General features: G+C 40.4%; 1 protein-coding gene across 5 annotated transcripts in view; it reads left to right on the plus strand.

Moving 5' to 3' along the window:
* Positions 1 to 847: 847 nt before the first annotated feature.
* The window catches only part of LOC125455092 (exportin-1), a 72,800-nt gene continuing 46,417 nt past the window's right edge, over positions 848 to 27,230 (plus strand). The window contains exons 1-14 of one of the 5 annotated variants that reach the window (XM_048536644.1): positions 848 to 1,873; positions 2,630 to 2,739; positions 3,592 to 3,749; positions 10,057 to 10,158; positions 12,689 to 12,761; positions 15,450 to 15,511; positions 15,597 to 15,641; positions 19,758 to 19,939; positions 20,045 to 20,093; positions 20,172 to 20,291; positions 20,384 to 20,512; positions 24,854 to 25,012; positions 25,115 to 25,312; positions 25,736 to 25,874. In XM_048536644.1, coding sequence (XP_048392601.1) covers positions 3,624 to 3,749; positions 10,057 to 10,158; positions 12,689 to 12,761; positions 15,450 to 15,511; positions 15,597 to 15,641; positions 19,758 to 19,939; positions 20,045 to 20,093; positions 20,172 to 20,291; positions 20,384 to 20,512; positions 24,854 to 25,012; positions 25,115 to 25,312; positions 25,736 to 25,874 — 1,384 coding nt within the window. In that variant the 5' untranslated portion in view covers positions 848 to 1,873; positions 2,630 to 2,739; positions 3,592 to 3,623. The other 4 variants (XM_048536643.1, XM_048536646.2, XM_048536645.1 and 1 more) reach the window with 4 other exon arrangements.

A 27,230-nucleotide genomic window follows, 5' to 3' on the forward strand; every position in this document is an offset into this window, starting at 1 on the left:
CCCTACAGGGAACTCTATTTCAATATCATTATTCACCATACATATGTACACACAGATAGAAAGAAAATCAGTCAAACTTCGTATTAGTTAATTTTTGCGCATAGATGTATAAAGTACTTTTGAGGCTTTTACAAAGTAAAACAGGGTGGTGACTGATTTCTGAATAAGGGTCGAGACCCGAAGCGTCAGTTTTCCTGCTCCTATGATGCTGCTTGGCCTGCTCTACACCTTGTTATCTCAGGTTCTCTAGCATCGGCAGTTCCTACTACTCCTGTATTCATCTTTATAAACAGACAAGCACAACTGATTATGTCAACAAAACCAGAAATAAAGAACTGCAGATGCAGTCTGAAACAAAAGAAAGTGCTGGACAAACTGAGCAGGTCAGGCAGCCACAAAAACAAAGGTTGCTGGAAAAGCTCAGCATGTCTGGCAGCATCTGTGAAGGAAAAATCCGAGTTAACGTTTAAGGTCCAGTGACCCTTCCTCAGGTTAAGCAGCATGGGTGAAGAGAAAAAAACGGTCTGACTTTCTCACAGACGCTGCCGGACCTGCTCAGTTTCTCCAGCACTTTCTGTTTCTGTTTATGACGATACAAACTTATGCTTCTCCCAGTAGTCCAAACATTAATTTGCCACGTCCACATCTGTGCTCAGTCAAATAATGTGCAGTCATAACTCCAACTCCAGAGATCGACTCCCATCGAAAACGCACCAGACAATTGAACTGTTTCCCCCTCCAAAAGAGCGACGTGAGGACAACGTTTCTGAGAAGGTTCGCGTACAGAAGGACGAGCCTGATGCTCGTAAGCGTCTGTTTGACAGCGCTTTGCGTCGTTCCGTAGGACGCGGTGCGACTGGTCTGTTTGTGATACTGACGCCCTATCGGCAGAAAACTAAACCGAGATGGAATCTCCCAGTCTGAACCGGTTACAACCGGTTACTAGTTTTGCCAGAGAAGCTCTCGAGGTTGTTAGTAGAACACGGTCTGCTACAAAAACGCTCTCGAAACATGAATCGGAAGAGATAAAAAATCTTTCTGAAAAAAAGTAAATTAAGCATCAGGCATGGCGGTTGTTTTCATTTTTGTTAAATTGTTATGATTATTAAGTCGCACAGTTTAACAAATTTGCAGAAGTGAGTGTTCCAAATTGTGGCTGATTAGCTCAAGTACTTTTCCTTTTTTTTGCTTTTTGTGTATGGACCAAAAGAAGCAAAAAAGGGAAGAACCAACCTTGAATGTGTGCTTGTATTTTTTTTAAATTCCCGCCATTTGAATTTTTTTTCGTCTTGTCCCCTTCCCTCCCCCGTTCAACCGAACTACTGTGTGTCGGGTAAGATCTTTTTTTAAAAAAAAGGTTGCTGACTCGGTGTGAGGTGGAAGCTCGTTCATTTAGACTGAAGGAGGCTAGCAGTTTAACCAAAACAAAACCATTTTGGGTGAGTGCTAATAAGTTTTAAGATTGTTTCCGCGCTGGTGCTGCCGCCGAGGCCTGGCTGCAAACTCTAACTGTGCCGAGGGATAGGCCTGCACGACCCGAGTTTACCACACGGAGCCGCTGTGTGGGGGTTGTGCGACCACCGAAAAAGTAGCGTGGGGTTAGGGAGTCGGGCATTGGTGGGAGTGGGGTAGTAAACAGTGGCATGGGGAGTTGATTACTTTGTGTCGCTCTTTCTATAAATATTTAAATTCTACTGAGTGCGTTTAGCTATTGGGTTTTTGAGAGCTGGAGTGGAACGTTCCAGAAATAACGGCCGAGGTTCGGCTGCGGAATCACTGCACCTATCAGTCACGTGACGGTCTCGCCATGCTCCCAGCTTGAGGGAGGGGCCTCCTACGAAGTGTCTCTAATTTCGGAAGAGTTATTGCTTCGGTATGTAAATGTACCGTATTTTGGTAAACAGTATTTGGTACGGAGGTCTTAACATTGCGAATTTTCTTTAAAATACACTTGACTAATTGACAGAAGTCAAGGTGCTGGATGCTTTTTGAGACTTGATAAGTTATAAAGCAAGCTCAATCATGCTAGTGCAATCACGTTTCAGGTAAGATGGGTAGATTTTGGGGTATTTTGAAAGCAGATTAGTATAGAAATTTCTTTAGAAAAATGTTAATACAATTGTCTTATTGAACATTATTGGAACAAATGTAAGTGAAGCAAGAAACTGGACAATGACACGTCGTGTATATGAGAATATTTGTCTTTAAACTGATATTTTGCTCTATACGTTAAATTTTTATGACGTTCAATTTGTATGGAAAGCCTTCATTTGACTTAAGGGGGATTTTTTTTATTTGAGCTGATCCATGGTCAGGCTAAAATGAGATGCGAAGTAATGGCCAATTCAAACATTGGAGCAATTTGAAAGTTAGATTTGAGTTCATTATTTCATTTAAGATAAACATTTGCTGCAGTTTCAATGACCAAGAATTGATGGCTTGGTGTCTAGCAGGATGTTAAATTTTCATTGTAATAGTTAGCTTGGTTTTTAGACTTTCAGAATCCACCCCCCCATTCCCATTCAGGGGATCATTTTGCAGTTTGTTGTTATCTGTAAGTTATTTGTATTAACTCAACTTGTGCATAACTTAATTTAAAATGTGTACATTTGCCAACATTTTTTTCCAGTTTACACCTTTTCCTGAAGATGTTGACTCGTACTGGGGGTACTGTTCCACAGCGCTGGGCATCCTCTGGTATCTTGCCCAAGTGGCTACTGTTCAGTGCCAGCCTAGACAGTGAGTGTTGGCAGGCTATTTCACTGTGGGGTATCACATCTGAACCCAGTCCTGTCCTTGCCTGACATCCACAGTATACATTCCAGTCGGAGTCACTGCACAGTGACAGGAGTGGGAATCCTTTTGTTTTGTTTCACTCTGTTCTCTTTTTTTTCCCTGTTATTGTCCTGGGATAGTTGTAAAACAGGGAAGTCATGTTTAGCTTGTTTTAAACATTGTTAATACCTCTTCTGAAGTCAAGTAACTCAGCAAACTGCAGATGGGAACTCTTCAAAAGAATATTTTGTTCATGAGTTGACCCACTTGTGCATGCCAATTTATTTTTTAAACCTTTTAAGAAGCCATTTATAAAAATATAGAAGAAAACGTTAGTTGGTTCCTTGTAGGGCATCTTCCCATCCTTAACGAACTGTATCTGGTGGCCAGAAGTGACCGAATGATATTGTAGTTCAGATGGAAGAATTCTTGACTGGTGATCATCCAGTCAGTAGTCAAAGGTTCCAAGGCAGCTTGTGACTTGGAGCTTGGTTCTATGTTGTGTTTAATGTCTGTATGTAAAAGTATTGCAAGATAAACTTTTGTTTATCTCGACTCTATCTCTTCTGCCTCCGGTTTGATTTTAGGTTTGTATTCTATACAAATATGGTACATTTAAACAAGACAGTGAGTCTTGTGATACAGCTTAAAAGGATGATTGACTGTGTTTTTATTTTAAGTTTAGTATTGTGGCCATTTTGGCTACTTTGTTTCTGTAATGAAATTGTTTTTTTTTCCTTTAATTGCTTTCTGATCGAAGACTATCACCTGTCTATTTGTCAATATATGATTAACTTTTCTTTTTAATTTATTTAGGAATTGCAGCAAGTTATTTCTTGCAGTAATCTATGCCAGCCATAATGACAATTCTGGCAGACCATGCAGCTCGCCAGCTGCTGGACTTCACTCAGAAGCTTGATATAAACCTTCTGGATAATGTGGTGAATTGCTTATATCATGGAGAAGGTGCACAGGTAACTACTAAAGATGGTCAATTTAAATCAAGTTTTAACAGTTAATACCAGTTTATTTTAGTAACAAATAGACATTTAGTAGAACATTTTGTTCTGCTATAATGCATGTTTCTTCAACGTGACTTGGCTTTAATATAATTGAAGAATTTGGACGACTATTTATAGAACATGAACTTTCCTCGCCTGTATTAGCTATAACAGGATTCCAGTCCCATTAGTTTCAGTGGTGCAGCTATTGTATGATTTTCTTAGTTCCATTCCCATGCGATCTTGTACTATCACGTTATATCAGAGCTTGAATTTTGTTGAAGAAATTACTAAAACTTTATTTTGCATTCATCAGGACAATTCACAAGAATATATGTAATTCACGTGACTGTGTGGAGTTTGCATGTTTTCCCCCTGATTTTTCATGGCTTTCTGCCAGGTGGTTCAGTTTTCTCCTACGAACAAAGACATGCGAGTTAGGTGAATTGGAAATGCTAAATTGTCCATGGCATTTAGGGATTTGTGGTCGAGGCGGATTAGCCATGATAAATGCGAGGTTATGGGATGCAGGATCTAGGTTTGGGTGGGGTGCTGTTTGGAGGGTTGGTGCAGACTTGATGAATCGAACAACCTCTTTTTCAGCACTATAGGAATTCTATGAATACCAGTTCATGGGAGAAATCAACACTTCTGCATGAGAAGATGAAAATGTGGAAAATACGGGTAGGAGTAGCTGTTCAGCCCTTCAAGTCTGCACCGCTGTTCACTATGGTTGTGGCAGATTATCCAAATCCATACCTGTTCCTGGTTTCTCCAGATAGCCTTGAATCCCTTTAGTCGTATGGACTAAATCAAGCTCTTCCCTCAAAACTGTATCAGAGATAGTGGGAACTGCAGATGCTGGAGAATCCAAGATAATAAAATGTGAGGCTGGATGAACACAGCAAGCCAAGCAGCATCTCAGGAGCACAAAAGCTGACGTTTCGAGCCTAGACCCTTCATCAGAGAGGGGGATGGGGAGAGGGTTCTGGAATAAATAGGGAGAGAGGGGGAGGCGGACCGAAGATGGAGAGAAAAGAAGATAGGTGGAGAGAGTATAGGTGGGGAGGTAGGGAGGGGATAGGTCAGTGCAGGGAAGACGGACAGGTCAAGGAGATGGGATGAGGTTAGTAGGTAGATGGGGGTGCGGCTTGGGGTGGGAGGAAGGGATGGGTGAGAGGAAGAACAGGTTAGGGAGGCAGAGACAGGTTGGACTGGTTTTGGGATGCAGTGGGTGGAGGGGAAGAGCTGGGTTGGTTGTGTGGTGCAGTGGGGGGAGGGGACGAACTGGGCTGGTTTAGGGATGCGGTGGGGGAAGGGGAGATTTTGAAACTGGTGAAGTCCACATTGATACCATATGGCTGCAGGGTTCCCAGGCGGAATAGGAGTTGCTGTTCCTGCAACCTTCGGGTGGCATCATTGTGGCAGTGCAGGAGGCCCATGATGGACATGTCATCTAAAGAATGGGAGGGGGAGTGGAAATGGTTTGCGACTGGGAGGTGCAGTTGTTTATTGTGAACTGAGCGGAGGTGTTCTGCAAAGCGGTCCCCAAACCTCCGCTTGGTTTCCCCATGTAGAGGAAGCCACACCGGGTACAATGGATACAGCATACCACATTGGCAGATGTGCAGTTCTACTCTCCCTTCTATAGGAAGTATGTTCTGAAACTTGAAAAGGTTCAGGAATGATTTACAAGAATGTTGCCACCGTTGGAGGGTTTGAGCACTAGGGAGAGGCGGAATAGGCTGGGACTGTTTTTCCTGTAGTGTTGGAGGTTGAGGGGTGACCTTTGTAGAGATCTATAAAATCAGGAGGGGCATGGCTAAGGTAAATAGACAGGTCTTTTCCCTGGGGTGTGGGAGTCCAAAACTAGAGGGCATAGGTTTAGGGTGAGAGGGGGTAGATTAATAGGGACCTGAGGGGCAACTTTTTCGCGCAGAGGGTGGAGTGTGTTTGGAATGAACTACCAGAGGAAGTGGTGGAAGCTGAGCAATTACAAAATTTAAGACATGTGGATGGGTGTATGAATAGGAAGGGTTTAGAGGGATATGGGACAAATGCTGGAAAAACGGGACCAGATTAATTTAGAATATCTGGTCAGCATGGATGAGTTGAACTGAAGGGCCTGTTTCTGTGCTGTACATCTCTGTGGCTCCATGACTTGAAATAGCCATGGAACACCGCTATAAAGCTGTGATAACATTTCAAAAGTTCTAATTTGCTATGCGGTGTATAGAGGTGTCCTGAAGTTATGATGATTGTGAAGCTACAAAATAATTGTTCGAGATTTATTACCATATCTAGCTTGCTGTTTAGAAATGACCTTTATGCAAACGTAACCCAATTGTTTAAGATAGAAGAGAGAGAAAACTGGGAACTGCTAGACTGACAACAGTAGGTTAAATACTAGAATCATTATAGGGGATGTGATTACAAGATCTATAAAAGTACCTGAGATAATGGGAACTACAGACGCTGGCAAACAGTCCTCATTAACATCTGGGGGCTGACCTCAAAATTGAGATAGCTGTCTCAAACTGGACAAGCTACTGCCTAACATTGTCATGCTCTCAGAACTGTACTTGGCAAGCGATGTCCCAGAAGACATTATTGCCGCTTTGGTATATGTTCTGTCCCACTGAAAGGCAGACTTAGCTTCACACTTTATCTATTAAAGTACCTGTCCATCATGGCACCATGATTCAGTGGTAGCACTGCTGTCTCACAACGCCAGGGACACCGGTTTGATTTCATCTTGGGTGACTGTCTGTGTGCAGTTTGCATGTTCTCCCAGTGTCTGCATGGCTTTCCTCCAGGTGTTCTGGTTTCCTCCCACAGTCCATAGATGAGCAGGTTAGGTGGATTGGCTATGCTAAATTGCCCATAGTGTTCAGGGATGCGCAGGCTAGGTGGATTAGCCACGGGAGGTACAAAGTTACAAGCGATTAGGTTGTGAGGGGGTTGAGTCTTGGTGGGATGCCGTTTTGATGGTTGCTTTGGATTTGAAGGGCCAAATGTCTGCTTCCATGCCATAAGGATTCTGTGAATCTAAGACAGCATCACACCTATAGTCAGGAGGTAGTTGTCTTGGGAGTCCTTAACATTGATTTTGGATTCCATGAAGTCTCATGACATCATGTCTTGCCTAACCAATCAGTACTCCGCTTTTTAACAGCTTTTGGAGGTAAGAGTGGCAAGGCTGAAAATTGTGGTGTGAACCTGATGAAATGACAAAACAAGAATGTTTAGATTGTTTGGCATGCAGGCAGCTAGGTGATTCCTTCATCAATGGATTAGATCTAAACTGTACAATCCTGCCACATCCTATCCTGAATGGTGGTAGAGAATTCAACAATTCACTGGAGGAGGAGGCTTCATAAATATCCCCATCTTCAATAATGGGGAAGCCTAACTCTCTCGACTGCAAAAGATGAGGCTGAAACATGTGCAGCAGTCTTCAACTACAAGTCTACTTTGTGAGATTCATCTTGGCCTCTGGAAGTCCCAGTCAATTCAATTCACGCTGTGTGAAATTAAGGAATGGTTAGAGGCAACAGACACTGTAAACGCCATGGGCCTTGACAATATTCGGCAATAGCACTGGACTTGTACTTCAAAATTACAATGAGATCCCTCCTTATCCTTCTAAAGTGCTGTAATTATAGTCCTAACTGACCCAGTCTGTCTTTATAACTTAGTCTTGCCATCCCAGGAATCAGTCTAGTAAAAGTTGCACTCCTTCCTTAGTCAGAACATTTATCCACAGATAAGGAGACCAAAACTGCACATAGTCCTCCAAATGTTGTCTCACTGAGGCCCTGCGCTATTGGGCCAAAATATCTCTGCTCTTGTATGGCAGTGTTCTTGCTATGCAGGCTGAAGTGCCATTTGCTACCTTAAACACCTGCTGGCACTGCAGATATTTTCTAATCACCCTGTTCAAATATGTTGTTACATGTCTGAAACAGGTAAGACTCGAGCCTAGACCTTCTGGCTCAGAAATAGGGATACTGCTACTGTACCATGAGAACCCCAGGTGCTGCAGCTGCATGCTTACTTGTAGAGACTGGTGTACAAGAACATCCAGGTCTCATTGCACTTCCCTCTTTCCCAATTTAGCACTATTCAAATAATATCTTCCTGTTATTGCAACCAAATTGATCAGTGACGATCACTGAACCCCAGCTATCAGTAGCATTAACTAGAAGCTGTGATCAGACAAAATGAGAACTGCAGATGCTGGAGAATCCGAGATAACAAAGTGTGGGGCTGGATGAACACAGCAGGCCAAGCAGCATCTTAGAAACATAAAAGCTGACGTTAAGATGCTGCTTGGCCTGCTGTGTTCATCCAGCTCTACACATTACCAGTTGCCCAGTTGGCTGGACAGTTGGCTTGCAATAGAGTGTGGCTCCAACAGCGTGGTTCAGTTCTCAAACTGACTGAGGTTACTGTGAAGTTTCCCTGTTTCCTGAGTAGTTGTGACACTTAGGTTAAATCAGCATTGGTCATTTCTCTTGAATGAGAGAGCAGCTGTCTGGTCTGGTAGGACTATGGTGGAAAAATAAAATTGCTATTCCTTCAATGCTGCTAGGTCAGAATCCTGGAACTTCCTCCCCCCACCCCCCAAGGCATTGAGGGTGTACCAGTGCCAAATAAATTGCAACAGCTCACCAACACCTTTTGGGAAGGCAGCTAGGGATGGGCAATAAATATTGGCTCAGCCATTGTCACTGACATCCCAGGCCTTGATAAAATAAATCAAAGCCATACAGCAACCAGTAGCCACAATGCCCATTGATACTATAAAAAAGTACAGCAAGCAATCGATCACTATTGTTAACAGACCTGTAAACATTTTGGTTAGAATTTTTGCATGTAGATGGAGACTGGAACAAATGACCAGGTTCAGTAAAATTTGTTACTTGATGTTACTAAACCTCTGATTTGACAGCAAAATTTGTGTCATCAGTGTGTTAGTTATGCTAAGAGAATGTCGTGGCAGTGCCGCTGGTCTCATCGTCCAAATGCCCCTTATGCTGTCTGAGCATAGGTTCACATTTCACTGTGGCAGTTGTTTGAATTTAAATTCATTCAGTAAATCTGAAAATATAAAACTAGTCTCAGTAATGGTGACTATGATGACTTATTACTTGATGTTGAAACCATTTGGTTTCCTTGTATCCTTTTAAGGAAGGGAATCTGTCACCATTACCTTGCCTTTGTTCAGGTGTGATTCTAGATCCATAAGAACGTGGTTGACTGTCAAGTATCCTCTGAATTAGCTGAGCAGGCCATGCCATTCAAGGGCAATTAGGGATGTCACATGCCCATCTTACTGAAAGAGTAAAGAGAGTTATTTCTGAGATAGTAGGAGCTGGAGATGTTCAATCAGCTCTACACAGTTATTTCTGAACAGCTTTTAAAAAGTCCTCATCAACAAGCTACTCAAACAGTTGTCTGGTGAAACCTGGGGGAAAATTGCATTGGTGGTTCTTGTGGCATTTTGTAGATGATGGATCTGTTTTCATAGGAAGATGTTTTACATATTATGAGAGCAAAGCTGCAAGATCAGTAAATGAATTACACACTCCTCTCAAACTTTCTTAATCTTGGAAACACCACTTTGCAACAAACCTGCTGTGTTTTTGGTAAGTTTGTTCTTCTCCCGTGAGAAAACAGCCAAACATCCAAGTGAAATTGATAAAGGAGAAATTAAGGGTCTGCTAAACTTGAGTGCCCTTTGGCTGAGAGGAAAGTTTTTAGACTTTTGATGCTTTCCTCCCAAATTTACATTTTACCCACACATTTGGAAGTCTGTTTCAGCAGGTAGTCGTAACATTTGAAAGCCTGAATAAGTGAGGTAGGATTTTTTTGACAATACATTAGAATTCTGTCAAAGACTTTAAGTAATTCAAGGCAATTGGCAGTATCATGCTCTTTTAGCCCAAGCTCTTGTTTCTGAGTCACAGAGACCCCAGCAAATGGAATTATAATTGCCTGAAAATTTATTGTTGCTTTTAAAGAAAAGTTGTTTTCAGTGTTGTGAACCTTTGCAGTAGCCAGTAATTCTTCCATGATAATTACTGCTGCCCTGACCACCTCCAACACACAAAGGTATATGTTATCTGGCCTGGAGGATTTACCGATCCCATATTTTGCTAATTCGACATGGTTATACTGACTTTGCAACTGTGTGGAGTAACTGATAATGACTTCCTGTTACTGTTTGTTTTGTAACCTCATTCAAAGTAATTGTAGGAATTCTGTCTTCTGATAGCAAAGAATGGCACAGGAGGTCTTAACTCATTTAAAGGAGCATCCTGATGCATGGACAAGAGTTGACACTATTCTGGAATTTTCACAAAATATGAACACCAAAGTAAGTGATATGTTGAAGAAATCTTCTAAATCTGAATCCTGAAATTGGTAAACATTGGGCCATATAATCAAATTTTAAACTTTTTGTATTGAATTTGAAGGAGTTTAGATGTTTGCATAGGGGTATAGCATTTGTATGAGCTAATTTTTTTTAAGTACCATGGAGCTAAGGTACACTTTGTTTCAGTTTCCGAACATGGAAAACTGGCTATACAGAAATGAAGTGTACTTGAAGTATAATTAGCTGTTGTATTGATAATATTCTGAACTAAAGCAATAATTTGGATGGGTTGTTCTGAAAAATCTTCACCCTTCCTTGCCAAACAATCGAGTGGAATGTTAGCCTGTTTTGGATCATGGGTTCTAATAGTTTTAATGTTTGGAAGCACAGCACCACCAATTGTTGATTTTCAGGTTAATCCTTGGTGAACTAAATTACTTTTTTTTTAAAAAAATGCATTAAACATTTTGAGTTATTTCTTGAGAATAGTGCCGTGCTGGAAATTAGAGCTAAAAAGTGATACTGCCAGACCTGTTGAGTATTTCCAGCATTTTCTTTTTATTTTACTCTTCTGTGACTTGCTCATGAGGATTTAGCACAAAATAGTACTTGAGATCACTTAATTTTAGACCTGTCCAATGGATTTACAAAAATTTAAAGGAATCTGCTTTATGTAACATTGTTGCAGAAGTTAAATTTGAGGTTGAATAAATACATATACGACTTGCTCAAAGTTCAACCTAAATGAAATGCAGGTGTTTGCCTTGTTTTCTTGCCTGTTACTTTGCTTTGTTACTGACAGCAATTACTAATTTTTAAGCCGATTTGTCAACAGTATTTGTAAAACTCTCAAAATTGTATCTTTGTGACAAATGAGATGATTAGAGGAACAGACAAACCTGAAGGTAAAGAATTTCTTGAATACCTAAATTTAAAATCATTGCTAAATTTTATGCGCTGATATTTGGCTTTACTCAGTTTTATGCGTCACTTTATTTTTAGATTTTTATTCAAACTGTACTATTATTTGACATTAATCATAATATTCCATTATATTGCTTGTAACAGGAAGAAAAGGGGTGTCTTCCTGTGCAACTGACACAGCTAGGCTTTGGCGGCAGGCCTCCACAAGGTCTCCCCTTTTGATTGCCTTTTACTGCATTCTGTTCATCAATTACTTTCTTTTAAGGGAAAGAGTTAGTAGATGGAATAAATGTGCATTATTTCTCCTGTAGGGATCAGTAGTTTTATTTATTTATTATTTATTTATTTCTGTTATTCTTTTATTTACTCACCAGTAGATTTATTCTTGATGTTAAGCACTTTGACGGCATAAAAATGTTGTAACTGATGCCAGGTTACTAACAGATTTGATTGCTGATACATGATTTTGGCAGGATGACAAATTTAAAGATTCAGGTTGAGGATACAACCTGTACAATTGAATTTAAACTAATATTATTCAAACTTCAGTGCAGTTCAAAAACAATTGTATCATCCTTTTTTTTTCTAATTAAAATGGATATTTAAGTTTAAATCTTCATACGCTGTTCCTTCACTGAACTTGGTCATATGACTTTTCTGGATCCGTGGCTATGTTGCAGTAAATGATGCATGATGGCCCACTTCCCACTGGGTTGCATGACTCAAATTGGTGGTGGTGTGGGGGTGGACTATTACCTGCTATCCGATCATTTAGTATGTTGCTGTGTTTGCACTATACTAATCTCATGAGACCTGAAACTTAATGTTGCAGTCTTAATTTCTGCCTTCTCTTTTCTTAGAGAAACATCCAGAAAATTTTAAGTTTTGAGACTTAATAAGCATTATCTTAACTTTTAACATAACTTGATTGTGAGCTAATTTTTTAATTCAAAAACATGCTTGATGCATGGTCCAGATTTTTGTTTAAAAGCTTAAGTTTAAAGAATCAAACCTATTGCTGTACTTGCATTGCAATATATAACACTTGATAATTTGTTCTTGTTTCATTGTTTCACTAAACATTTGATCCCTATGGTTGAAATATGGTGTTACTTAAATTAGCTGACAACTAAGATTTAAGTGTTTGTGGATCCTAACTTAGTAAGGTTATCTGGGGAAATTGAGATCTCCATTGTAAATAACTCTGTGGGTTGTCTTGCTGCTCATGAAGAGCAACACCAGGTAGATAAGGGCACGTATTTTTTTACAAACTGTTGGAAACTTGAGGCTGTGGGATTTCTTTACTGTTGAGCTAAACTTGATGCATTTCTCTCTGGTGTCCGCTCTGACCAACAGCAGGACTGCTTGACAATTTAACATTTATAGCTTTATGAAATAGCTGTAGCAATTGCATGAAATCTTAATTCTCAAGTGTAAGGTGCTGTAGTACATCAGATTTTGCTTTAGATTACATTTTTACAATAAAAGAATGGACTTTCTTTAGAAATTAGAAATGGGAAGTGAACATTTTGAGAATGTGGTTGGTAATGTTTTTAAATGAGTGAAAATTGATTTTTTTTCATTCTGCCTTATCATCTAATTACAGTACTATGCCTTGCAAATCTTGGAAAATGTAATAAAAACCAGATGGAAGATTCTGCCTAGAAATCAATGTGAAGGTAAATTACTGAAATTAGTATCTCCATTAAGATGAAAGTCACTTCCTCTCCTAAATCTTAGGGACAGGAGTACACAATTTAACTCTACAATCCTATATGTTTACTGTTCTAATAAATCAGTTTTTGTGTGGCTCACGCTACCTGCTGTAGCCCCATTTTAATTGATATCAACACCTAATAATAAAAATCAGTTGCTTTCAGTTTTGAAAGCTCCCAATTATCCCAGAATCTGGGTGTTTTGGATAGAGTTGCAGATTTCAAATTTTATCCCCTCTGCATTTCTTCCATTGGCGAATATTTTCTCTTAATGTGTTGAATCCTTTAACATTTTTTGCTCCCTCAATCACATCGCTCTTTAATCATATACATCCAAGGGAATCTAGCCAAATCTATGCAACTATACACATCAAACCCTCTATGGTGTTATTCTAATAGTGTTGTATTTTCCTTGCAAGCTCAGTATGTCTTCCTTGAGGCTTATGTGGGGGCTGAATGAAGCCCTGCTAGATTTTGCAATCTGTACTGCCTTTTCCTCCCTTTTTGTAATGCATCCCTTTGAAGTAAAAGTAGTCTTTTGGTTTAGCTTATTGTACCAACTTTGAATGACACTTGGAGCCCTAAGTCTCTCCTGTCTTCAGTAGCCTATTTTTCCAGACACAACATACTCATTGATGGATAGATTCTAGTTTCATGCACAGAATGGATGAATTGACTAGCCAACAGTTGCCTGGATTTGCTCTTTCTCGCCCTTCTAAACATCGGAATAATTTTGCTGACTGGTGGCACAAATCCCAAACATAGAATGTTTAAAAAGAATATGGTCTAGCTGATACTTCTATATATCTTTACACTGGATGCAAACTGTGGAGTTCAAGAGATTTATCAATCCCAAGTCGCATTATTTTGCCTTAATTAACAACATTTATATTTAGTAGAAGTTCCTTTGTAGTTAGTCTTTTTCAATTCAGTTGTAACTCTTTAATGGAATGAAAACTGAGAAAGATTCCTCTTCATAACAGCTATCCATTTAGTCCCAAGGCTGTGCAAAGTTTTTCAGGGCCAGATAATACTGTATTGCATGAAAATTGTAACCGAAATCACTTTGCTCAGCAGTGAGCTCAGCCTCTCGGCCATGCATAATGGTGCTTTTTGCTTTGAGCAACTTTGGTAATGTCAACTGAGCAGTCGCTCTGACAACAGAGGAAACTGAAGAATGTAGTTGTACTTGTCAAAATGGAATCAAATTAATTTTGTTTCAATTATTCTTGATACATGGGTGAAAGTGTCAGGACTGCACCTTGTTGGCAGTTCAGTACTGCCCTTCAAGGTGATGGTGAGCCTGAGCTGCTATTTGCTTGCTGAGATGCTTTCATGATGTTAGGTTGGAAATCTCCTGATTTTTAATCCACAGGTAAAGGATCAGTGTTATGCAATTAATTTGTTCTGTGGGTTTTTTAAATTTTAGCAGTGCCAATCTTGTGTCCGTTTCCATTTCTGTTTTCATATACACATACACATTGGGGATGTGAACTGCATTACCTGTACTGGAAATATGTTTATTGTAATAGGTTTTAAATATGTGCAAGGATGGAGTGCACTGCTTGAACTTATGTATGCTTCATGTAAGTAAGTATCATTTTTAGATATGACCCAGCTGTTGTGTTGATAATTTTGTCTTAACTATGAAGATCCATTGATCAAATATTCAGAATATTATAAAATGCTGTGAATATGGAATACTGTCTATTCCTTTCACCATTGAAGGTGAGCAGAAGTAATAGTTTTGCCCTTGTTTATTAATCTGTTTGTATATAATATATGACTATGACTATAATATCTCAATATATACTTTTATGGATCAATTTCAACAAAACTGGGTACACTTGGTATGGCTCAAGACAGAATGGATTTGTTTTTGGTAAAGCTGTGGTTTAGGAACTTGGTAGTTTTTAAAGGATCCATGAACACCAAGACTGGTAACTGACTTTTTTGTGGATGCCATGGGTTGACTCAGGGCCTGTGGCGTAGTTTTTAAACAGCTTTAAAATGTGAGAAAGTTGTTGGATTTGGATTGGCCTGAAGCTGCCCCTGCGAGCAGGAAGTTCCTACCAAAACAGGTTCTTTTTCACCTTTTTATAGTTTCAAAACATCAACCAGGCAGGGGGCTAAATACTGAAGGAAGAGTTGTACAAGTGTAATAACAATGAGCTAAAACAATGCAGTGGAGGTGCACACTCTATTTAATCCTGTCTGTTACATACCTGTAAAAGTTGTTGTATGTGTTGAGTTAATACCTAGGAAGGGGGGGGTAAAGGAGAATAAAATGATCAGTTTACTCTTCTAAATAGTGTATATTTAGAATTTTATCAAGTATATTTCTTCCCTGTTCTAAGGAAGTCATAGTAGACTTGCAATGTTAATTCTGTTTCTCTCCCCACAACTGCTGCCCGACCTCCTGAGTTTTTCCAGCATTGTTTCTCTTCCCAGCTCTAATTGGTGCAAAGCATGAAAATAGATCAATATTGTGTTGCAAATTAGAGCTATAATATAAAGCACTTGCATGCAGCTTTTAAGAAATGGTGTGTTGGTTAGGTGTTAACATTTTTGTCTGAAAGTCAAATGTAATTGCTGCTAATGAATGAACCTGTATCGCTTATCGACTTTTTGTTCCTTTTCCATTGCATGTAGGCATTAAAAAATATGTTGTCGGGTTGATTATAAAAACTTCATCTGATCCTGTTAACATTGAGGTAAGTTTTCACTAAGTTGTATTATGTAGAGTTTCTGTATTCTGTCTATAATTGCTCACTGAGTTATTCCTTCTTTTTATTTTAGAAGGAGAAGGTTTACATTGGAAAACTAAATATGATTTTGGTTCAGGTGAGATCCAAGATGGTTTGTGAGTAGGTTCTTTTACAGTTCTTTGAGACGTGTTTATATTTCTAAACTTTAATGCAGCAAAATAATGAAGTGTTCATTTGAAAAGAAACGTAGTAGCTTCTTAGGTAACATGGTATAGAGCTGGATGAGCACAGCAGGCCGAGCAGGAAAGTTTCGGGTTGAGACCCTTCTTCAGAATTGGGGGGGTGGGGGGGGAGCGGAGAGAATGCAGATGTGGTCGGTAGAAGGGGATTCTGAAATAAATAGGGAGAGAGGGGGAGGCAGGTAGAAGATGGATGAAGGAGAAGATAGGTTAAAAAGGCGGGGTTGGAGTCAGTGTAGGTGGGGAGTTAGGGAGGGATAGGTCAGCCCAGGGAGGACGGACAGGTCAAGGAGGCGAGATGAGGTTAGTGGGTCGGAGATAGGGGTGGGGCTTGAGGTGGGAGGAATTGTTAGGAGGCAGGGAGTAGCTAGGTTGGTCTTGGGATTCGGTTGGGGAGGGGAGGTTTTGAAGCTTGTGAGGTCAACATTGATACCCTTAGGCTGCAGGGTTCCCTTAATACTACTTAGGTTTGGATATTGAGCAGTTTTTCCGCCGCCTCCACCTCCGCGCTTACTACTTCAACCGTGAGTCTAACCCTTCCTCTACTGATCCCTTCTCCCACCTCCAACGCACTCCCTCCTACCCTCCCTCGACCTCTTCATTTCTAATTGCTATCGAGACACCGATCGCCTCAAACTCTCCGCCCCTATCACCCACTCCAACTTCTCCCACGCAGAACGTGCAGCCCTCTGCTCCGATCCCACCCTCCCCATAAAACCCGCGGACAAAGCGAGGCGCAGTTCAAGTATGGCGCATTGACCTCTACATTGTCGAGCCAGGCGCCAACTCTCCAACACCACCACCTACCGCCCCCTTGATCATGACCCCACCCCCAAGCACCAAACCATCATCTCTCAAGCCATCTACCACCTCATCACCTCAGGTGACCTCCCACCCACAGCCTCTAACCTCATCACTCCCCAACCCCACACCGCCCCTTCTATCTCCTTGCCAAAATCCACAAACCTGACAGCCCTGGTCGACCCATTGTTGCTGCCTGCTCCTGCCTCACCAAACCTACCTACACCTACCTCTATTCCGTTTTCTCTCTCTTGGTCCAGGAACTCCCTACCTACATCTGTGATGCCACCCACGCTTTGCCTCTCCTCCAGAACTTACTATTCCCTGGTCCCCCACACCTCATCTTTACTATGGATGCCCAGTCCGTTTACATCTGCATTCCCCATGCAGATGGCCGAAAGGTCCTCTGCTTCTTCCTGTCCCGCAGGAACAGTCACCTCCACTGTTACCCTTATCTGCTTAGCCAAACCCATCCTCACCCTCAACAACTGCTCCTTCAATTCCTCCCACTTCCTACAGGCAAAGGGGGTGGCCATGGTTACCCGCATGGGCTCAAGCTACGCCTGCCTCTTTGTAGGACGTGTGAAACAATCCTTCTTCCAAAGCTACACTGGCCCTATCCCCCACTTCTTCCTCCATTATATTGGTGACAGCATCGGTGCCGCCTCGCACTCCCACGAGGAGCTCGAACAGTTCATCCATTTTGCCAACACCTTCCACCCCAACCTTAAGTTCACCTGGACCATCTCCGATACCCCTCTCTCCTTCCTGGACCTCTGCCTCCATCTGGAAACTGATATCCATTTCAAACCTAGTGACTCCCACAACTACCTAGTACACACCACCTCTCGCCCACCTCTCGCCCACCTCCCTCCAAAAAGGCCATTCCCTCTTCCCAATTCCTTCGCCTCCGCTGCATCTGCTCCTGAGATGAGGCATTCCACTCCCAGGCATTGCAGATGTCCTTTTTTCCTCCCCAAGAACTGCAACTTCCCCTCCCACAGTGGTCGAAAATGCTCTCTACCGTGTCTCCAGCATTTCCTGCAACTCATCCCTCATACCCCGTGCCTGCAATAATAACCAAAACAGAATCCCCCTCGTTCTAACCTACCACCCCACCAACCTCCAGATCCAACGCATCGTCCTCCTACATTTCTGCCATCTGCAATCTGACCCCACTACCAAAGACATTTTTCCCTGCCCACCCTTATCTCCTTTCTGGAGGGACCACTCTCTCCGAGACTCCCTTGTCCGCTCCACAGTCCCCTCCAGCCCCACCACCCCCGGCACTTTTCCCTGTAACCAAAGCAAGTGCTACACCTGCCCCTACACCACACCCGTCCCAGTCCCTAAGAAGACCTTTCACATCAAACAGATGTTCACCTGCACATCTGCTAATGTGGTATACTGTATCCGCTATTCCCATTGTGGCCTCCTCTACATTGGGGAGAGCACGCGGAGGCTTGGGGACCACCTTTCAGAACACCTATGCTCAGTTCGCAACAAACAACTACACCTCCCAGTTGCGAACCATTTCAACTTCCCCTTCCCCTCCCACTCCTGGGATGACATGTTCATCGTGGCCCTCCTGCATTGCCACAATAACACCACCCGAAAGCTGCAGGAACAGTATCTCATATTTCACTGGCGAACGTTGCAGCCTAAGGGTATCAACGTGGACTTCACAAGCTTCAAAATCTCCCCTCGCCCTACCGCATCCCAAAACCAACCTACCTACCTCCTCCCTGCCTCCCTAACCATTCCTCCCACTTCAAACCCCACCCCCATCTCCTACCCACTAACCTCATCCCGCCTCCTTGACCTGTCTGTCCTCCCTGGACCGACCTATCTCTCCCCCCAACCCCCAAAAAAAAAACTCCCTACCTACATTCACCTTCCCTGGCTCCAACCCTGCCACTCTGACCTGTCTGACTCTTCTCCACCTGTCTTCTCTATCCCTATTTATTTCAGAATCCCCTTCCCTTCCCCGATTTCTGAAGAAGGGTCTCGACCGAAAACATCAGCTTTCCTGCTCCTCTGATGCCGCTTGGCCTGCTGTGTTCATCTAGCTCTATGCCGTGTTATCTCAGATTCTCCAGCGTCGGCAGTTCCTACTATCTTCAGAGTGACTTCCTTATTTTGTTTCTTTTGATTTCTAATTTGTACTTCAGTATAAGATTCTGGAGTTATACTAGGTCAAGGGATATTGTTTCTTCAACCCCCCCACCCCCCCCCACCTTCACATTCACACAGTTGTAAACCTAGGTTACAAATTGAACACACCTCTTATCTTGATCATCTTACCCTTTTTATGCTGTGTACCAAGAGATATCTTGAGAATTCTTTTATTCTCTGGTACTGCTGTCTCTTGAGTCTTGTGTGTTTTAACCAGGGGCTCTCTACTCTGAACATTTGAAGTTTAAGGTTTATTCTGACTGTAAATTGATGCTCTTTATCATCCTATTTAAAATTTTCAGATTGGTTCAAAACAAAGACACCTCTTCCCACATAGATTTGAACTTTTTTTGCCAAAATGGGAGGAAGTGGGTGGAATGTACAATTGAATAATAAGTATCCACACATTGCTGGTTGGAAGCTTGCTAACTCTGACTTTACTTTACAATCTGAAAAGAAGCGTGAGCAGCAGACTGTTCTTTAATTCTGCAACATGATTTATTTGGAGTGTTGTTCGCTATAGTCAGAATGGGTGTTTCCTGCAAGGTGAACTTCATGTTGATACACTGTGTTGACCTTCAGTGAATACACTGTCTCCTAAATATCTGAAATGCAATTTTGTGATGTGCCAAAATCGTCAATAAATACTTGTTTTACTTATGGAATGCATTATATTATAAGATAGTGAGTAGGGATATTAATACAAGAACTTCCAAAAAAATCCCCACTAAATTGGTTGCAGTGTTTAAATGACATTAAAGCTGACTTCTGCTGAGATTTGAGTGGAGGGCATTCATTGCATGGAATGGCTAAGCTATGAAGTTTTTTTAAAACTACCTGCTAATGGGGATTCTGCACTTGTAGACAGACAACAATTTGATCAGATTCATAACCTAAAGAAGGTTGATCCTTTTGTTGTCTCAAAGTGCTTCAAGTTGACTGGCTATGGTAACTGATGAAGGAAATCGTTAATCGTCTGTCTTTTCAGTACTTAATTTTGAACTTAATGTATGATTTGTGTATCATTATTTACACAGATACTCAAACAGGAGTGGCCAAAACATTGGCCCACCTTCATCAGTGACATTGTTGGTGCAAGTAGAACCAGTGAGAGCTTATGCCAGAACAACATGATTATTCTTAAATTACTGAGTGAGGAAGTGTTTGATTTTTCCAGTGGACAGATGACCCAGGTTAAAGCAAAGCATTTGAAGGACAGGTATTATTAGAACTTGTACTTTTATTTAAGTCAACCTTGGTTGAATGGTATTTTAACTTATTCCCTGTATTATTATAACAATTATAACTTATTCTTTCTTCGCAGCATGTGCAATGAATTCTCTCAGATATTCCAGCTGTGCCAGTTTGTCATGGTAAATAAGTCATTTCATTTTTAAATCTGGCAGTTTTACTAATTTAGGTAGATTTCAACAAACACTTTTGCATTGTAGGAAAATTCTCAAAATGCACCACTTGTTCAAGCTACCTTGGAAACGTTGTTGAGATTCTTGAACTGGATTCCACTTGGATATATCTTTGAAACAAAGTTGATCAGTACATTGATCTATAAGGTAAATGCATTCTTTACTTTTGGGATATGCAGAAACCTCTTCTAAGCTAGTCTAGGCAAAAACAAATAACAGACTGCTTTTGTTTTTTTTAGTTTCTGAATGTGCCCATGTTCAGAAATGTGACTCTGAAGTGCCTGACAGAAATTGCTGGTGTGAGCGTCAGCCAGTATGAAGAACAATTTGTTACTCTGTTTACACTAACAATGATACAACTGAAACAGGTATTTTAGTGTCCTCTTCTCTTTCCTCTACCCAACTTTGTGAAAGCAGTAATTTAAGTGCTGTATCCTCAGTCTGCAGATACTGAATGTAGATTGCAAGCACCAGCGTTTGGTGCGAAAAGATTACAGATGTTTGTCTTCATGGGTTACATTGCCCCACGTATCAATGTAAAGTTTAAAGGAATGTTTCTATTAATTTTTTAACATATCTAAAGGTTAAGATGTGCCTTTGTTTCGTTACTAATGAGCGAATCCAAAAAAAAATTCTTCCTTAACTAAAAACAACTGATTTAAAAATGGTCATTTATTCCACGGTTGTAACAAACATTATTTTGACAAAATAAATGTTATGAAAAATAGTTGATCTTCGTTGCAAAACAAAGCAACTTCAATTTTTGTCTTGGAAGTAATGGACTAACAGTCCTGACTGTCAGGAATACATTGGGTAACAACTGGAGTAATGTATACATGTTTAAATGTTGAAATGTAGGATTGCTGTCTGACTTGACTGCAAAATTTGTCCTTTTTGCTTTTCTTAATCTGCACAAGCTAAGCAGAGACTAAGTTGCCTTTCTTGCTAAAGCAAACAGCAGTTTAAATTGGCAAAGGAGTATTTGCTTCTGGAATGCTATCAAGGCAACTTCTGGAAATATTATATTGTGGAAGCAACTGGGACAAAAGTATTTTAGATCTAATGTTGTAGGGTTCATAATTAATCTGATGTAAATTTCCTGTGGGAGAAATTCAATTATATTTCATTTTAAGTTAGAGTGTGCAGTATGTGTGTTCTAAAAATCCCTGATGCCAGTTACATAGATATGAGGAAGAGGTGGTTATGGCTGATTGGGTACATAGACAAAAAGATATGACTGTAAAGAAAGATTAGCAAATGTTGAATTGTTTCTTTTTAAATATGTTCACCACAATGGTTATCTAAAAAGTGGAGAAAGGCTTGGCCATGGCTTACTTGTAAAGTTAAGGATAATAATATATTAAAAGTGGTTTATGTTTTTTAAATTTAAACTGATAGAAGAGAAACATATAGTAATTAGCATCGTAAAATGTATTGGAGAAACTTGAGCATTACAATCTGACAAATCTCATGAACTCAATGTCCCATGTCCTAAGATTATAAAAGAGGGAGTTGCTGAGATTAGTGGTTCCACTAATCTGTTTCTCCAAAATTGGCAAAGTTGCTGAAAGGCCCAGTTGTTTTAAAGTAATTATATACAACATTGCTAATCAAGAAAGGAAGAAGAGAGAACTCTGGGAAATATCAGCCAGTTAGCCTGAAATCAAACATCAGAAATTGCTGAATCTAACTATAAGAAAGTTTGTAATCAACTTAAAGTCATAGTATGATCAGAAGCAAAGGTAATTTTGCAAAATCAAATAAATGTATTGACTAGGGTGGATAAAGGGGAGCTAGTGGATGTTGACTGTGTGGGCTTTCTTAAAAGATAGTTGGCTAACTATAGCAACTTGTGTACCTTTTAAAAAGTGCTGGAAGTGACCTATTGGCTTCACAGGAACATTTGTGAAGCAAAGAGATTCAGTGACATGGTGGAAATATAATTGGGCTAGTAATCCAGGTTAATGTTCTGGGATATGAGTTGGAAATCCCACCTTAGCATATGGTGAGACTTGAATTCAGCAAAAATCTGGAATAAACAGCTAGCTGATAGTGACCATGGTGATCGTTGTAGGAACCCACCTAGTTCACTAACGTCCTTCAGGGAAGGAAATTATCTGTCCTGACCTCCTCTTGACCAATGTGTAATTCCAAATCCACAACAAGTGGTTGACTCTTTAAATCCACTTTGGGCAATTAGGGATGGGCAACAAATGCTGGCATAACCAGCAATACCCACATACTGAACAAATAAGGACTATATTTTAAAGAAAAAGGAGGGTATTCTAGATCTCAGGACTGTACAGTTGAAGATGTGAAGGTGATGGAGGAACAGTAATTGGAGGTGCATATCATGACTTGGAGGGATGAAGTGTGTATACTGTAGCCATATTTGCAGACAGCACAAAAATAGGTGGAAAGGCAGGTTGCGAGATAGATCCAAATAGTTTATAAGAGACATTGACAAGCTAAGTAGGCAAAAAGTTGGACAAATGGATATAATGTTGGAAAATGCAAAGCATTTCATTATGGAGGGAGAACAAAAACAGTTTTAATGGAGAGAAACTGCGGAAAGCTACAACACAAAGGGAATTGGGTGCACTTGTACATGAAACACCAAGCTTGTACACAGGGTGTAACAGTAATCAGGTAGACAAATGAAATTGTGGCCTTAATGTGAAAAAGGTTGCAATAAAAAGTAGGCAGGCCTACTGTAACTGTACAAGGTGTAGGTGAAACTACCTCTGCAGTACTGTTAGCATTTTTGCTGCCTTATTTAAGAAAATTAGTATTTCATTGCAGTAATTTCAGAAGGTTCACCAGGATGATCTGGGTATGGAGGGATTGCCTTACAAGTAAAGGCCAAAAACCTTGGGACGTTACTGTATAGAAGAATGAGAGCTGATCTCAATGAAATAGTGTTTTTAAGGACTTTAGTATGGTAAATGTTGAGAGGATGTTTCCCCTTGTAAGAGACCCGAGAATGAGAGGGCAGAGCCTCAGAATAAAGGGGTGCTGATTTAAAGCTGAGAGACGGAGGAATTTTGAGGGTTGAGTGTTTTTAGAACTCATTGCCCCAAATACCTGTGGAGGCAAATTCCTTGAGTATACTTAAGGCTGAGATAGAATCTTGATCAGTAGGGGAATTAAGGAAAATGAGGTAAGTGGATGTGAGGAATGTTGAATTGGCACAGTCCTGTTGAATGCTGGAGCAGGCTCAGGGCCAAAGGGCCTACGCCTGTCCATATTTCTTACGGACTTGAGAGACAGAATTGGGCAAAAACAGATCCTACTGTGTTGTGATTTGGAGGATATTGCAAAGATATGGAAGGATTTGAAACAGAAAAGTGAGTATAAAAATGGATTTAAGCAGAAAAGAAGCTCTAATTGTGTTAAATGGCAGATCAGGATAGAGAGATCGAACATTCTTAATAAGTTTGAAAATATAAAATAGTTGTAACATTCCCTGTACGTAGCTCCTAGACTTGCCTAAGCGAAAATATATCTGCCTTAACAAGGAAGTAGTTCAGAAATGCCATTCGTAAATATAAGAAATTGTATGGGAATACTTCTAATGTTTCAGGCTTGTGTAATTAATTGTATTTTGTTGAAGTATATGATGGGAGCTCAGCCACTATTGATTTTGAAATGGAAAGGACTTTTCAGTTATGTACTTAAGCAAGGTAACATTAATGTTCCGGTTACAATGACGTGGCTGAGTGTGGATCTTTGGTACATCGGGGAAAGGTTTACTTTGGCTTCTGAAGCTAAGTGCGAGGTGCAGTAAAATTTGATGACATGAACTGAAAAAATAAAAATCTTATTGCAGTAAATCCAAAACACAGTGCAACTTTGTCCTCGCAACCCTGTGTTGTTAATATACAGACTTTGAATAATTGCAATTTGTCAGAAGACATTTGAGAATTGTATCACAGGAGTAGTCAGTAATTCTCATCCTGGTGTTAATAGTCAAGTAAGTGAATTTGAAAAACAAACTTAAATGTCATTTTAACAGCTTTTTATTTTGTTTTCTTTGTATTCATTTCCCACACCCTTGCCATCTTAATTGAGATCTAAATATATTTAATATAAAGCATTAAATATAAAGTAAAAACATATATTTTATTCCAGAATGACAATTTAAAAAGATCTAACTTAAAGTGCTTCATCTGCCTCAAGTGTGCCTAGCAGCACGACGGTTGTTAGTTTTGGTGCCAAAGTATCTGTTATTGGACCTTTATGGGCAGCACAGTGGCCCAGTGGTTAGCACTACTGCCCCACAGTGCCAGGGACCTGGGTTTGATTCCACCATTGGGCAACTGTGTGGAGTTTTGCACATTCTCCCTGTGCCTGCATGGGTTTCCTCCCACAGTCCAAAAATGTGCAGGGTAGGCAGATTGGCAATTTAGCATGGCCTGTAATGTTCAGGGATGTTTAGTTAGGTGGGTTTGATGTGGGGAAAGGGTTGGGCTGGGATGCTGTTTGGAGGGGCGGTGTGGATTTGTTGGGCCAAATGGCCTTTTTTGTTGATCTGTAGGGATTATACTCTATGAATCTGCAGTTTTATGTACATTGTATCCTAGCCATAGAAGAATAATAGCCATTAGATTTGATCAGAAAGGAGCTTGTTCGTAACAGTTGAATTGTGGCTGTAGGCAATTTAATGTGGGAGTCGTACTTAAGTTTTTTTTTTCTTAATTTACTATTAGATGCTTCCTTTGAATACCAATATTAGAGTGGCTTATGCTAATGGAAAAGATGATGAACAGAATTTCATCCAGAATTTGAGCCTATTTCTTTGTACATTTCTGAAAGAACACGGACAACTTATTGAAAAACGATTGAATCTAAGAGAAACACTTATGGAGGTAGGAGTTTTAGCATGCCGTTCTGTATAATGCTGTCTTGAATCATTGTGCACAACTGAGGAAAGGAAATAATTTAGTTTATATCTCTTGTATTTTCTGCAGGCTCTTCACTATATGCTGCTTGTGTCAGAAGTGGAGGAAACCGAGATATTCAAAATTTGCCTGGAGTACTGGAACCACTTGGCTTCTGAACTTTATAGGGAAAGCCCATTTTCAACACCTGCATCACCTGTGCTTTCTGGAAGTCAACATTTTGATGTTCCTCCAAGAAGACAACTTTATTTGCCAGTGTTATCGAAGGTAAGCATTCAGCAACTGTTGATAGAAATCTGTCCTGTTCCTTCAGTACAGTTTAATTAATGGATATGAGCATTGAATTGTGTTCTTTGAGATGTTCTACTGTGGAAGGAATCACACCCCTTGGATTCGTTTTTTTTGTAAATAAAATCTCCAGCATTTGTTTGCTTTAATGTTCAGATTAAAACTATTTTCAATTTCATTTGTAAGTGAGTGCTATTGGAGCAACATTCTTAGTTCACTTTCATTAGAAACAGTCTTTAAAGTTGCCTGAAAATAACTGACAGCTTATTGAATTTGCTGTTTGCATAATTAAATGTTGCAGTTTAATGTGAGTCATTCACTGTGACTTGATGTTCATGATGGTTGCTTGATTTGCTGCATGTATGACTGAAAATATATATATCTGCACAATATTCCTCAAAGGTTCGTCTTCTAATGGTCAGTCGCATGGCTAAACCAGAAGAAGTACTTGTGGTGGAAAATGATCAAGGCGAAGTTGTACGAGAGTTCATGAAGGATACAGACTCTATCAACTTGTATAAAAACATGAGAGAAACTCTTGGTAAGGTTTTCCATTCCTCCAACTGGGATATTTATAAAGATGTCTAAAACTAAGCAAGTTGGTGGTAACAAATAGCACTCCAGCATATTTCCTTGCTTTGTGGACATTTTATCAACTGAAAGATCATAAGTAGGAGTAAATTCAATGAGATCATGGCTATTCTGATTGTGGCCTTGCCATTGCTTCCTATATAGCCCTATAATCTCTGATTTATCAAAAATCTGCCTAACTGAGCCTTAAATATATTTGCCCAAATGCCACTGCTTTCCGAAGTATTAGAGCCAAGCTCTTGTGAAAATTCAGTCTCCTTGTGACTTTCCTGACACTTGCCTATACCAGCATTCTAACTTTTTGAAACTCATGTATTAGGGCACCCAAAACCTGTGCACCACAGATTTCTGCAGTCTCCCTTAAATAATATTTAGCCTTTCCATTGTCAAAGTGGGCAAGTTTGCATTTTGTCATATTATACTTCGTCTGCCAAATTTTTGACAACAACTTATCTATAACCCTTGCAGACTGTTCACACCTTGCTTTCCTACTGATCTTTTGTCATCAGCAAATTTAGCTGCCATAAGCTTATTCCCTTTATCCAAGTTATCAATATCCTTGTTTTTTGGTCATAGTATATTGCGAACCTAATCAATGACACCAATTATTGCTTTTCCTGGATTTCCCTAGAAAAGATGGTGGTGAGCTGCCTCCCTGAAGAGATGTAGCTTTTGGGATGTAAGACACCGGCAGGTTTGTTGGGAAGGGAGTTCAGGATTTTGGCCCAGCAACAGTGAAGGAATGGCAGTATATTTCCAAGTTAGGATGGTGAATGGCTTGAAAGGGAGCTTGTGGGCCATGGTGTTCCCGTGCATCTGCTGCCCTTTACTTCTAGATAGAGTTCGGGAGGTGTTGTTGGAAAAAAACCTTGTTGAATTGTTGCAGTGTGTCTTGTAGATAACATATGCTGTCACCGTGTATTGGTGGTGAAGGGAATAAAATTTGAAGGTGGTACAGGTCCAGATCAAGTGAGCTATTCTATCAGGAATAGTGTCAAACTTCTTTAGTGTTAGACTTAATTAGACCGGTGGAGACTATTCCATCACAATCCTAACTTGTGCCTTGTAGATGGTAGACAGGATGGGAGTCTGAGGTGAGTTACATACTACGCAATTTCTAGGTTCTGACTAGCTTTTGGAGCCACAGGATTTATATGGCTGGTTCAGTTCAGTTTCTAGTCAATGGTAACTATAAGACTATAAGGCAAAAGAGCAGGATTAGACTATTCGGCCCTTCAAATGGCTTTGCCATGGCGGATACCTTTTTAAACCCCCATTCTGCTGTCTTCTCCCTGTATCAATTGAT

This window comes from Stegostoma tigrinum, chromosome 9 (genome assembly GCF_030684315.1).
Source record: "Stegostoma tigrinum isolate sSteTig4 chromosome 9, sSteTig4.hap1, whole genome shotgun sequence".
NCBI lineage: Eukaryota > Metazoa > Chordata > Chondrichthyes > Orectolobiformes > Stegostomatidae > Stegostoma > Stegostoma tigrinum.